This window comes from Chaetura pelagica, unplaced genomic scaffold (assembly GCF_000747805.2).
Source record: "Chaetura pelagica isolate M959 unplaced genomic scaffold, ChaPel_1.0 scaffold17, whole genome shotgun sequence".
NCBI lineage: Eukaryota > Metazoa > Chordata > Aves > Apodiformes > Apodidae > Chaetura > Chaetura pelagica.
In genome coordinates, this window is record NW_009970726.1 from 8596636 (window position 1) to 8611878 (window position 15243).

Consider the following 15243-nt stretch of genomic DNA (forward strand, 5'->3'; position numbering starts at 1 on the left):
AAGCAATGCACTACAATGTGTGCTGTTTAAACAGAAACACAGATTCGGATGACAAATCTTATCACCAAAATAACTGCACATATTCTTTAAGCTGCATCCTCAGCTTCACTGTTGATCTGCTGAATTCCTACCAATCAGGCTCAGAAAGACATTTATCTTCTAGCATATATGCTGTATATATACATATACATATATATATATACACATATATATACATCCTATACATATATATATGTATGTATAGGATGCCTATACCCTGCTCCTGCCTATTCTCTTGTGTGGCTTGGTCATAACATCTCAATTTTCTCTTAAACATAAGATACATCTGGATGATGGTCTTATAGCTATATACTAACTAAACTAAAACTAAACTATAGTTATATAGTTTGGTTTTAGATAGTCCTGTGAGAAGCAGGGAGTTGGACTCTGTGATCCTTATGGGTGCCTTCCAACTTCAGATATGATTCTATGATTAGATTCTAAAAAATAGACCGAACAAAACCAAATATGGACAAAATATCTCACAATATTCCAGGGTATTTTTTGGTTAAAAAAACAACCAACCAAAAAATCAACCAAACAAACAAAAAAAACCAAAACAAAACCACATATCTATTTTTTCTCTGCTAACTGCTTCATGTTTATTGTATTAGCTTCACAGAAAACTACAAAGAAACCCATGCTTCACCTGGAGGTAGTTTTCAGAAAGACTGGCAATCAGTAAGGCCTTTCACTAAACATAGCATCTGCTCTGGAAGAGGTAACATTACCATGCTGAGGAAGGAGATCCAAATGGCCACCTGGCAGAATATTGTAATATAAATGGACAAAGTCACTGGTATTATCTGAGCACTGGAGAACTGTACTGTAATTACAGACGTTACTATAATCCACTTATACAGGAAGTCAACAGGGTTTCATAAGAAAACGTGCCTTATGAAACAGTTGTTTAACTTTTTGCCCCTATTATATCTTCCTTACTAAATACAGGCTTGTCAATACAGCTTTAAGAGGCTAATGACATGTAGCGTTGAAAATCTAGGACAAAGGTTTCAAGTTTATTTCTGTGTACCAAATACACAGAGATCTTCAGGAAGTGTCAAAAATTCATATAGCAGACAGCAGGTTCTACTAAAAGTGGCATGTGCTGGTCACTCAGCCATCACAGAATTAGAATCCATAATTACAGTTGTTTGCCTAGATCTTGAATTTTGTTTTCCCTGTCTAAAAAGAGAACGGTTTTGGGTCCCACTCCCACCCTCTAACACTTACCACTTGCAGGATACTTGAAACACTTTCCCATGAAACTTCTACAATATTATCACCTCCATCAACCATTCCCTGGTAACCCTGAAATAGAAAAAGTATTTCAGAAGTCTGATTTGAAAAATCATATAATATTTCCACTGCAGTAATTTTCACTCTTTATATTTTAATGCTACTATAAGTAATTAAAAATGCTAAATATAAAAAAAATGTTAAATGAAGCAACATTCAAGCAGGTATCTCATTAAAGCGAAAAAACGTCAAACAAACCCTCTTCCTAAAAGATCAGTTCCAAAGACAACTTCAAGATAATGTAACACTTAGTACAGATTACACAGGTTATAAACTAGAATGGCAACGTATTTTTCCTTCCTTAGGAATAAATATTCAGTAATTTTTAAAAAAAACACAAACTACAAAGACAGAAGAACTTTGAAAAGCATTATAAAATAACAACCTCAGCCTAAAGTCATAATCTTAGGGGAAAAAAAAGTATCTTTGTAACACTTTATACAATTTTTATAGGTACAAGCAAGACAAAGAACAATCATCAAAAATTGTTCATACTGGAGGAAGAAATCATGTCACAATATTTATTCTTCTTGGAGCTTTTACACAATAAAGAAAGAAATTTAGTAGAAAAATGCAACTTTAAGTGATGCATTTAAGAAATCCTTAACACCTTAACTCATATGGTCTTCAGAAACCAATGTATGCTGTAAGATAGAAAGAACTACACTTATCTAGAAGGAAAACTATTCAGTGAGCAGCTGAAGGGTTTTACTATGCCTGGTTTTATTAACTCTTTGAATAAATACTAGCAGAAAGATACAGACAATTACAGATTCTTTTCCACTAGGTGATACTGTGAACATTAATTTTAAATATATATTTAAAGTTAGAAAAGAAACGCTTAAGCTACATACCAGCTTTAAAAAAAAATATCTTTCAGATAAAGTGACAAAGATCTTCAGACAGAAACATTGCAGTGGATCCAATTAAGCTTGATAAAAGCTAATAAATTAAACTCACTTATGGTGAATTTTCTTGCTTTTCATTTTTAAAACAAATAATCTGATGTTCCTTATGTCACTCAGCTGGGTTGAAAGCTGTTCTTATTGGTGTTCCTATTAGCAACTACAATAACACAAAGATTCATAGGCAGCAAATCTTGAAATAATAGTGTGATGCTTTAGCCTAACTCAGTTTGCAACACTGACTATAGTAAGCTATACTACAAACTGACAAAAATACATACAAAATATACATGAACTATTTGAAATTAACTGCAAAATTTGAAACACTTACAGCTAGTCTAAGGATGAGCTGCAACTAACTCCTGTACCAAGCATCTTTAAGTTTGAAAAGAACCTCATGCATTCTGGCCAAGAGTCCCCTTTGGTTCTACTTTCTCTGCATAGCCAAGTAAGCACAGAGGCTGTTTTAACAATTCCTCCCACTAAAAGGCAAAGACAGGGTGTTTTTGGAACAAGTCTGATCCATTTTAGCTATTACATTAGCTTTTCTAACTCAGTTCTTCTTGTCAAGTAGTGCATGCAAACTAGCTCTGAACAATGTGGCTAGAATTTCCACACTGTTCTTCCATACCATAAAGAGATCCAAAAGTCATACAATTGAAACATCTTTCTAGAAAACCCTATAGGGAAAAAGAGATGACCACTTATAAATGAATTAGTAATAATGATCACAAATTCAATTTCTCATTTTAGTTATTTGAACATTGACACTAGCTTGGGAACTGGGCAATCTGTTTTAAGGATAGTATTAAACTTCTAATATTTTATAAAATAATTTTAACACTTGTAACTGTGTGGTTACTGAAAACTTCTAGAAGATCTGAATACAGACCTTAATAAAGAGGGTGAGAACCTATTAATTTATATTAAAGAAATAAAAAATTTTACTTAGATTCTAAAAATTTAGTACTAAGATACTAAAACTATGGGGCAAGAATGGAAAAAAGTAAGATGTCCAAAATACAGCAAGCACTGTACTTGCAGATCAACCCCATTTTATGCTTATTCCTTCCTCTACTCAAAATCTGAATAGTCAAAGACTAACAAGAGGAAATATCTGTGGGTCCTATGTTCACAGGTACATACATATACACTGTAACTGTGTACTAGCATCAGTGAGTGCACAAACCACCACATAAATGACATGAAGTTTTCCTCACAGAAATCCATTACTGCCATACCATTGCATTTCCAATGCTGGCCTCTCGAGAAAAAGACTCTTAATCAAGATGAATCTAAAAGTTCCATAGCTTAGTAGTAAGAGCACGCATCCACTGGTAACTATGTGCTTCAATCCTGGAAAAAGGGCAGGTTATTTTCATTTTATTATATTTAAGACCTCAGTTTCTAAAATGAACTCTCATAAATGAGACGCATCACTTTTTCTTCCCATTTGCAATTTTTTTTTAAAAACAAACAGTGCAAAACCAACTTAATTCACTTTTGATTAGGGAAAATATAAACTAGCCTCCTAGAGCAGCCTGGTTCTTCTACATGTACTTTCTTCCAAGCATGGTAAAGTAAGTCCACAAGTATTCAAATTTAAATTCATATTGGGATAGACTTGAGAAATAATGTGATGCAAGTCAGTGAGGGTGAGTAAAGACTGTTTATAGATAAAAATTAAATAACAAAAAAAAATGTTTATGTGAAGAAAATATGAAACTGGGGCAACTGTATAGGAAAATACAATTATTGTTTTACTTAGAATATTAAGCTAGTTTTGGCCACAACTGTAGAAGACAGATGGTTTTACAGTGCAAAAATAGTTCTTATGACAGAGAAAGTTACAAGAGAAAAAGAGCATATGACAACTACAGCAAAATGTTATTTAGAAGGCTGAGACCTTGAAGTCCATTTTCAGCTCCAATTAAAAAAACATTTTTCACTTTTTGTATGATGCCATTCCATCCTTTTTCTTCATTTTTTCAGAGTAGCTTCAATACAAATACCACTTTACCCTAACATATGTGTGTCTAGTTAAAATGCCTACTCAAAATGTAGGCTAAAAAATTACTATTTTCATTGCTTGATATACTGAAATCTGCATTTGATAAACTGTAATTCATAATGACTTGATAAAAGTATTACATAAAATAGTCTGTTTATATATTATATATATATACCTCCTCTGTATAGATCATGGAAAGGCTTATAAAAGAAATCATTAGAGACAAGTCTTACGCTAAGATTTTTACTTTCCACTACACTTGTCACCTGCATCTGTTTCCTGTTTCAAAGTACTGAAGTTAAACAGTTGTCTCATTTGAAAGCTTACAATAGTATTTCTCTGAAGTACTACTCATAGTGAAAGAAAACTGACTTCAAGTTTTAATTAACACTGAGTCAGAAAGGAAGAGAGCTTTACATTCACTACCTCTTGAAACACAGAACTGAATTGACTAATCTAGCAACAAAATCTTTTTCACAGCTATTACGCATACTTTACAGTTAATTTTTTCTCCAAGACTACACTGTTTCAATGAAGACAGTCTGACAATATATAATGGAAACTCAAATCTCCAACACTGACTTGATTCTTATGATCGATTTCATTCAGAAATATCTGTGACTTCACATTTGCAAACTCTAGCAATTAACAGAGAAGCATAACTTAAATAGCACAATTTTGCTAAGTTCAGAAAAACAGAAATACCTAAATTTCTCTGGAACTTTATAATTCAATACCTTCTGTGATAAAACACAGTATGTAAAATATCTCAGAAGTAAACATACTGTAAGATGAACTACAAAGATGGTAATTTTTAAGTTAAACATAGTTTTTAAATAAATAGATAAAATCCAAGTTTTTGCCTTTCAAGAAAGACAAAGAAAAAAACCTCCTTATTTCCACAAAAGTACCTGACCCATTTCAGCAAGCCTGCAAAACAGCTGAGCACTGAAGGAATTCTAGATACTGGCCATGTAATTAGCACACACTAAGTATTCACAGCTACTTGCTGTAGCACTGCAGTACAAAAGAATTTTGAAGCACACTGCTCTCCTTATTTGCATTTCAATATACTTCACATCTCCTTAGTAAATTAACTACAGGAATAAGCAGACAGAAAGAAAATAAGTTTCGTTTGCATGCACAAAACTAAAACTATAGTACTTCCCTAGCAAATCTATGAATTCTAGTACTCTGTACTTTAATATTAAATATTAAAATTACATTGCCTATGAAGTTCTGTCCCTTATCAAATGTTTATTCTTATTTGTAATCACCTCAGCCTTTGAAGGAGTTGTACAGTAAGACATGCAAGTATAGCATTATTTTGGCATTTACATTAAACTTGTCTCATCGTTTTTTAGCAAATACTTGTTACAGGAGTTATCAATCTTTATGCACATGTAGTTACAAGCTTCAACCATAAAATTCTGGCGTCTGAACACACTACTGATGGCACAAGTTTTTTGGTGGAGTTTTTTTCAGTTACAGTTTGCTACCTATAAACCAGGAAAGAAGACACCAGGTTGACAGAACTCTTGATCAAAAACAAGTTGTGTAATCTGTGAAATGAGTGATGGCACATCCTTAACTGAAAGTCAAAGGGCTAAGAATTAGTAGTTTTACTAGGTTTAGGAATGTATTTCAAAAGTACAATATTTGAGGCCAGACATCCAACACAAAACACATAGCTCACTGCTAAGTGACAACCATCTCTAGTTTTCTTCATATTTTCAAGCTTCTGGTGGCACACAAATTCTGTATATTAAAAATAAAACTTTTAAATTAAATAGTTTTATCATATACCTTGTAAAAAGTATTTTCCACAAAAATAAATAAATAAATAAAATGTTGATTTAAAGGGAATTACATTTATAACAATTTTTTATTTATACAATTCACTCTCCATAAGGTTTCCACAAAAACTCAAGGATTGTCAGAAGACAAATACAGAATTAATAAAACAAAAACTAACCTCATAAATAAAATACACTTTGGCTTTTACATAGATTCCCATGCGTACTACTGCGCGCACAGCAGCGTTCATACCTAAGAAAGAACAAAATCACATTGTTATAAGTTATCCAATACTTTTCATATAGTATTATCACAATTATCAGCATCTATTAAAACAGAAATTTGCTTAATGACAGTGCCATCAATCCATGAATATGCAGAGTGCAGAACTATTTGCTTTGCTATAATAATTATGTGGATGCCAGCATGTACATTAATCAGAGATTAAATTGTTGCTGATTGTAAAACAGCATTGTAAAAGTAACAGGTAGTGAACCAGAAACAGAAAGTAAATTCATTTCATGATAATGATTATTTTCTATCTGAAATGCAAAACAAGCAGCCAGTTAAAAATCATCTTCTTAAAAGGAGAATGTATATTATAACAGTTCTATTTCCTGAGCTTTCCACAGTAACACAGGTATATGCACTGTATTTTGTGGGGAGCACAGCCAAAGCCTTGGACAAGAAAAGGTTCCTACTTAAAAAAATAAAGGTAGGAGTAAATTAACATAAGACATGCTGCATGGAATCATTTGACAGAAGTGTGCCTAATTATCACTTTGCTTCCTGGAATTGCAAGCTCATATTGGAACTCCCGGCTCAAACACATCTGACAAATTACACTAGTGTAAAACCTTCCATTTAAGTCCTGTGGCCAAACACTTAACCTCCCAAGCAACCAGGGAAGTTCCCCTGGTCCCCTACATGGGTCAAAAGAATTTCTTTTATAACCCATCCCTTCAGATACTGTGCTACTTTACTCCCTTAGTCATTATTCAGTAAACTCCCAAAAGTAATAAACTGATTGATTCCATACCACTTAGACACAAGAGATTATGCAAAAGCACAAGGACAGAAGAAGTTATAGACTAGACTGAAAGAAACAGCCTTGGCACAGCATCTGAAAAGGAATGCCAGAAACCTCACAATCCAAAATACTGGGCAAAGTGATCCTGCAAATCTGTTGCATTGATATCAAAATAGCAAAGTAGTAATTCAGGCCTACTGTTTCATATACAGATTAGGTGTTCTTCTATCTGGAGATGTAAATAGTAAGTTGAATATATAAACCCAAAATACAGTATTCCATAAAGATCTGTTCCTATATTATTCACCATTATTGGAAAAAATACTGAGCTATAAAAGCTCACCATCTGAATAAAGAATGACTGAGATTTTTGCAAAGATTCATTACCTAGGAATATACCAGAAACTCCCTGCAAGAGCCCAATGTGAAACAAAACTTGTCTGTCAAAATCAAAAGTTACTTTGTTGCTTGCGTAGCTGTTACTTAGCCATAAGATTAAAATAACGAGTAACAGTGTTTTCCACATTAATTCTGTATTAGGAAATAACAAGAATTCTCTCAGCCAGAGTGAGCCTGGTTGCAGAGCTGGAAAAAGTCCTCAAATGCCAAGTCAGCTAAAAGCACAGCTTTGGACGATGCACAGGATGATGCCAAAGAAAAGCAGAGAATCTCACACACAGGATGCATTGAAAAGAAAGTCATCATGCCAAGTCTCAGATCTCAACAGATCTACTGCACAGAGCAGTTATCACCTCAGGAAAAATAAGAACACCCCAGCCACTCACTCACTCACTCACTGGCAATGTCCCCTACAAAGTAGAGACAAAGACCAACGACTTTATAAAACCAACAGGTCTTCACAACACTGTCATTTTCCTCAAACAGGGAAGACATAAGCACAAGCTACTCCTTTCATCAAAGCCCACAGCTTGACTCTATTAATGCTCAGCACGTTGTGTGGGAGATTCAGGGTTTTTTTTGTTGGTGGTTGGTAGGGAGGGGTTTTGGTAGCTTGAGGCTGAGGCTTTTGGGGGGGGGCTGTTATTGGTTGTTTGGGTTCGCTTGTGGACAGGTGTTTTTTTTAAAGAGAATAAGAAGTTTTTTGTATTATCCCTTTGGCTACAGATTCTAGAAGAGTGGTTAAAAGGTTTCTGAAGGGAAAGTTCATACTCATGGGATGAGAACTACTCGAACTGCTCTTTTAAGAACATTCTGGTTTTGACATTCAATTTTGTCACCCCTCATCACCTGAGAAGGACTGTTTCAGCTGTCTATGTTCAGTTATAGACTTTTGTGTCTGTTTCAGCAGTAGTCTCTGCATTCCAAGTATCAAATTAGAATAATTTTTTAAAGTATGTGAACCTAAAGCAGAACAACTTTGTCAGAGAGAAAAAAAAACCAACAAAAACACAAAGACATAAAATACATTTATATGTTCACCAAAGATATGTGCTTGCCTTTTTTCTGTTTCTTGCTTACATTTCTGCTTTACTGGTCATGCATCCATGTTTTTCATTTTTACCACAAACCTGTTAATCAATGCATCTTTAAAAAGGGCATCAACTGTTCTCATTACAAGTTGTCCAGATCTGCCATACGTTTGTAATTTATAAATTAGCCTACAAATGTTATTTTGGCTTAATGTTCATACTACTTTGAAAACGGAGTAAAATATAAGCGTTATTTCTCCAAATGATAAATGATTAGTCACATGTGAATATAATAATAAATAATAATAATCACTAATAATAAAGCCACATATTCTCCCAGTCAACTTCTCAGTTTCAATGTCTTACATGAAAAGTTGGCAAATTCAATAATTTATCTGCTGCAAGAAAGGGAAAAAGCCCAGGAAAAAAAACAACAACAACAAAAAATTACAGGCAGAAATCCTCTTCTCAGTACCACCACTTTAACAGATTATGAATTGTACATTTTAGTTTTATTTGGCTCTATATATTTAATCTTTTTATACTGAAAAAGGACTTCAGTGTTTATTGGTGAGCTCCTAAAGAAGTGGTTTGTATTTCAGAAGGGCTGAGGACTAAGCTATAATTTGATATTTACAAAATACAGTTAAAATTCTGAAGCTTTATACTTTCACCTGTTGGCTACCTAAATCTGAATACCCTGCTTGCTGTGATTCAAGTATGTTAAGAGAATTTAATGAAGTCTCTGTAGAACTTGTCTAACAAAATGTGGCTGTATTTGGTTATTTGTGGAGTCTTAAAATAGTATTTGTGAATTACCATAACTATGAAATGAAATTACATGCTTATTACTGAAAAAGAGATTTACCGGGTTAACCATGGATTTAGCCCTGAATAATAAATATAGTCCCATAATATACAGGATTAGAATACCAGCTTGAGAAGAAAGGTACAAGTAAAACCAGTATTTTTATAATATAAGACTTATATTAAAATCTTTCTGAATTTCTACTTGCTTTTGCATTAAAGCCTTTGATAGAAGAAAAGGTATATTTTGCTCTTTTGGACTCAGCAAAGGTTAGGTAATCTGCAACTACTCACATGGCTTTACATAATGCCTGAAATTAATTAAAGAGTTGATAATTTACTGTCCTTCATATTGTCTACTCAATTGTCTTTGAATGCAATAATTTTCACAGCAGAGTTACAGACAGCACTGCAGAAACCTTTAAGTTATTTGAAAGGCACCCCCCTAAAAGAGCATTTCTCTCATACATAAATCCTGTTCCACATGCATATGCACCACTACAGCCCAAAGGAGTCTGAGTAAAATTAAAACACTATTTAGTGTTTCAGCCAAGTTTTCCTTACGTTACTCAGCTTGACAGGCCTTTAAATAAGTAAGTGTAATACTAACCATAGAAAAATCAAAACTATGCATCTTGGACAAGCATCAAGAAATATTTAAATACCACCAATTTAAAAATATAAACACTAGATTTAATGCATGCTTAATGACTTTGCATATATGCTTAAGTGCTACCCTCAATAAAGATCCAGACTTAAAACACTATATAGCAAAACACAGAAACTAAGGAAAATATCTGAAAATAACCAAATAGGAAAACATTATTCAAGCATGTAAATGGAAATATCTGTAACGATGTAAGAGCCTGTAATCATCAAGAAGAAAGATGAGAAGAAGCAGCTAAATACAACAACTGAACAAAACATTAAAGACACAATTTGGGTTTGTTCCATTTACTTTTAATTATGTAACACAATTGTTTTTATATAATCACAATGCTTCTAGGTACCTGAAGAAAATACTATACATTTTTTCATAACAGTAATACTGTATTAAATCAGAACATTCTAGTGCACAAATATATACAATGGTGTAACACCTAGTCTACATACATATCTTCTTCAAAATTAAAAAACATCTTGAGACTACCTTCAGTCATAGAATCCACTAGTTATAGAAGCAGCTCCTCCAAAATACAAAATGTATTTAGTTACACTCATCCATTAATAATTACATTCCTTAATTTTACATAAAAAATATAATATTCTATATATGGAACACAAATATATATATATGTACTTTGTATACATGTTTATACACACCCTATTATTTGCTGGGAAAAGCGTCTTTTTCAGGGACTAGAATCCAAAAATTCCTTGTGACTGTCTTCCGTTTACATAAGTGTTAATAAAAAACCTCTGTAACTTGGACAGCATAAAAGGAGTGTGGGTTGTTTGGGTTTTTTTCATTGTTGGCTTTTTTTGCTTAAAAATAATAATAAATTATTTAATTTGTTCAGTAGCAAAACTTCTTTTTGCATTATATGCCACCAGGACAAAATCAGTACATCTGCACCACCATATTAAATGTCTTGTGATATTCCTCAGAAGCCTGTAATGCTTCAAGAGTAGAAATACATAGATCTTTGCTTCCACAGTCTTGATTTGTATTATTCCAGAGCTCTGGAATCCAAGAGGCTATAAGGCTTCTTTTTAGGTATTTCTAAGCTCAATACTTGCCAAAGGAGTGGAGTTTTTTCTTTTGTTCAGTGCCAAAATTTCTTCTTCCAATGTAAATTACCAAGACTATTGCAGTACATCTGCACTACTCAATTAAATATCCCTTGAAATATTGGGATACCTGTAATGCTTCAAATGTAGAGATGTGTAGAGCTTTACTTCAATGGTCATGCTCTATGATATTTCAGACCACTACCATGTAATCCCTAAGTCCCTTACTATGCTGTCTTCCACAACACAAAGATAAATCTTTCCGTTTATCTCAAAAATGATGTGGTCACATTTAAAGACAATCTTGGGCAACAGCTCAAAGTAGCCACAAACACATCATTCCCCAACAGTACACAACTGCCTTCTATCAGAAGCCTTCAGATAATATTGCTCCTTCTGTTAAAGGACCATACCTATCATGGTCCTAGAATAAGCCATCTGATTGGAGGTTATATGACCATAAGCGAGCTACAGTGGCCAAAATTCTCTGTGGTAGCCACTGGCAGGCAGCATAAAATACAACCACTGTTCTTCATGCCCTGAAGCAGACCACAACCAGAGAGTCCCACAAAGTTAAGCACAACTTAAAACCCATTTATTAGTTAACCTTTCTGAGCTGCAACAATTACAATTTAGAAATAGACCAGAATCAGAACTAATGCTTACAATTTTGAGACTTTTGCCTCTAAAGGTACCTGTGATTATGACGGAAGTACCTGCTTTAGTTCACAATATAAGCTCTGGCTAGTTAAAGTGATGTACTACCAAGTTTAGTGCTTACATACCTTAAGTGTACAAAATACAAATCTTTTTCCTGTGAAATACATTACTGATAAACTGTTAAACTCCACCAAACAAAAGAATACATCTGTGTTGAAAATATGGTGACTAAACCATAATAGTTTCAGTATGACATATACATATTCTATAGTCTTTAGTATTCCACAGGTAGTAAAAGAACAAAAAACCCTTGCAAGGAAATACCACAAATGTGGGGAAGTAATTTAAACCATAACACGTCCTATAAATACAAAGGCTTGTATAATTTATATAATGCTACTTTAAATTATTAAAAAGTACAAGTAAAGGCAACAACTTTATTTTAAAATAATTTCAAACTTTTTTTTTTTTTTTTTTTTTAATGGGCTATGATTTACAGCCCAATTTAAACGAAGGCATTTACTGATATGAAGATCAGGAGTTTACTACAACCTTAATGGGTGGTCTTTCCACTCAATTTCCCTATATCAGTTTGTAGTTTTGCCTCACCCACAGTTTGCTTGAACATGTATTTTCAAACAGCTCTGCAGAAATAGCAGCACATTTCCTTCTGTGTGTACTTCCCAACTTCAATTGTCTTTGTACATTTGCACTACAGAGAGCAAGTGACCTTGACAGGGCATGACTCATTCTGTCCCTTGTTTAACTCCTAACCTAGCAGGCAAATAGACTTGAGGTTGCATATTTTACACATCTATATTGTTATCAAGACATTAAGGGTTATGAACCTCAACTGTGTTGTGTGATTCAGCTGAAATGATCAAGTTCTCAGACGTGTTTTTTGTCGTCCCCTCTTTCTTCCAAGTTAGGACAGCAACACTGCCGACAAAACTACTTGGAAGACATCCAGTTCACTTTGTTTGGTCTTTGTGACAACTTCACTCCTCAGACAGCAACTTTCACAGGCTGTTACTTTTTATCCCTCTCTGTTGCAGTTGCAATGTGTCGGATAATAGAATCTAGATGTTACCAACGGATTCTGCAAGTCCTTTAAAGATTTTAATTCACATAGCAGCAAGTGGAGATTAATGTTTTATAAAAAGAGGTACATCTGCTGCTGCATTATATAATCCCCAGCCTCGCGGAAGCAAGCAGCAGGGCTCAGCCCCTTGCTGAACACACTGCTGCTTGAGGCAATGCCCTGTCACACTTTAAAATGGCGATTTGGCGACCAGGCAAACATTAAAACAGAGATGCCGGGATTCACAGTCCCTCCTAGAATAATTTTACTGTGGAACTGACACTGAGACCAAACTGTGGATAAAACTTGAACGACTGTAAACCCACCGAGGATCAAAGGGAAGCCATGTAAGGGCATCAATTTGCTTTTTTTTTCTCCGGAACGGCAACGTTTTCCTCACCTATTGGTACCAAATCCCTTCCACCCCTTATTAGAAAGAGTTTCAGACAATTCCAGGTAAACCCGGGGGCTCCCCGTTACTCCTGCAGGCGTACGGAGGGAAGAAGGGAGGGAGGATGCTTCTCCCAGCCCCGATGACGCAAAGAGGCGGAATCTGCAGCGACTCGCAGCGGATCACGTACACACCGGGGGTGGGGAGGGCGCGGAAGACACCGGTCCACGCAAACCACCGCCTGATGGACGCGCCGGGAAGGCGAGCCCCGGAGCGGGGGAAGAGGCTGCTGCTGGCGGCCGCTCGTACCCGCGGAAACCGGGCAGGATGCACCGGCCGCGGATGCGAGATGATCCCCTCAAGTCCCCACGTAAAAAGCTGGGGCAAGCAGTCATTAAACTACCCAACCCACCCAAGAAAGACAAGAGACATTCCCTTCCCCCCTTTTCACTTCACAAACGCGAGTAAGAGGGTCGTTTCTTCTTTAAGTGAAAGTACTTTTGACACACTCCCGGCAAAACATTTTAAAATTCCTAATTTAAGGGAAGGAGCCAAAAGAGGTCATCACTTAGCAAATCTCCTGGCAAACGCAAAGAAAGAATCCTCTCAAATACCATGAAATATTCTGTATTTGACGTCTTACTTAACTGAAACTTTCAGCTATAAATATATTAAATGTTTCTGGTGGAAAAGCGGAAATGAAAGCGTAGGAACACATGCGTAAACGACTAAGTACACTGTGATCAAGTCTCTTTTCTTTTCCTTCCCTCTTTACGTCTATAGGTCTTTTGTTCGCCCCATTCTATAGGTCCGACTGCCTCTACACTCAGGAGATTCAAGGAGGTGAAACACGTTTCCAACATCCTCCTGCGGGGCTAGAGTAAACTACCACGTGAGCTTTCTAAATCATGGGCAAACAGACTTGTGCTTGGTGCCAAAACGAAGTGAAAAGCAGAGGAGGCGAGGGCTGGCAGAAGCCCAGCAGCGCAGCCTCCCACCCTCCGTGCAAGGCAGCACGACCTCCTCCCCGCCTCACAGCAGCCACTTGCTCTCCCTCCACACTCCCCCCGCCCCACCATCTCACGAGGGCTGAAGACATTTTGGTGGTAAAAGTTACTGGAGCCTTTCTACCCACTTCCCTGCCAAGACAGGCTCAGACGAAACGTGATGAGAAAGGGAGGGAAGGGGAAGGATGAGGGTATGTTTGCAGCTCAGACGTCCAGGCCGCGTAGAAGTCTTTTAAATTATTATCGCAAGATAGATAGGTCGGAAGCCAGCACGGAAAGAGAACCAAGCAATCTCGTGTGCCCCACTCTCGGACTGCCTTTTCTCTCCACTACCTCCATGTGCCTCCCCGGCGCGGCTTCCCGCAGCCAGCCCAGAGGCAGCCCACGCTTCCTACTCCTTACTCACAGGCGCTGCTACACCCACCGGCGCCTTCCCCAGCCTCCTCATGGGCGCCCTGCCTGCCGGGGAAGCCCTTTTCCCTCCTGGCCCCCTCACACCATCCCCCAGAGGGGACTCCTCACCCTCCCTTTCCGCTGTCCCCATTCCCCACCGGGGCTGCAGTCCCCCCCGACCAGTCCTTCATCTCCTGCATCTCCTTCCCTTTCCTCCTTCCCTCGCTACCGGAGTGAGCAGCTACCTTGGGCATCGCCGCCGCTGGTCAGCACCGCGATGGCCTTCCCGGTGCCGGAGAGATTCTCGAAGAACTTGGGCTGGTGATCCATGGCGCTGCGGGGGCGGCACCGGCGGGAGAGGCGAGCGAGGTTGCTGAGGAAGCCCCCGGCCGCGGGGCTCTGCTCCGCCGCCCGAGCTGCTCGCTCCGCCGGACCGAGGATTTGGCCCCTGCAGAAAGAGAACCCGAAAAAAAAAAGAACAAAAAAGAACCGGTGTGGATGTGTATTTACAGACTGGTGTATTTCTACAGAAAAAAATAAACGAGGGGACGGGGCGGCTGCGTGAAAAAGCTTGGGAAATAAAAAAGAAAAAAAGAAAAAAGAAAAGAAAAACACAGAGGTGATGAGAGAGCAGAGAAGAGCTGCACTCTCACATCGCAGCC

At 36.9% G+C, this 15243-nt stretch overlaps 1 protein-coding gene across 3 annotated transcripts in view; it reads right to left on the reverse strand.

Moving 5' to 3' along the window:
• Positions 1-14989, reverse strand: part of PFKP (phosphofructokinase, platelet) — a 42697-nt gene extending 27708 nt beyond the window's left edge. For all 3 annotated transcript variants that reach the window (XM_010006998.1, XM_010006996.1, XM_010006995.1), the window contains exons 1-3: positions 14827-14989; positions 6230-6303; positions 1273-1350 (exon numbers count right to left, since the gene is read on the reverse strand). In XM_010006998.1, the coding sequence (XP_010005300.1) occupies positions 1273-1350; positions 6230-6303; positions 14827-14911 (237 nt within the window). In that variant the 5' untranslated portion in view covers positions 14912-14989. The remainder of the gene's footprint in view (positions 1-1272; positions 1351-6229; positions 6304-14826) is intronic.
• Between the last annotated feature and the right edge of the window lie 254 nt (positions 14990-15243).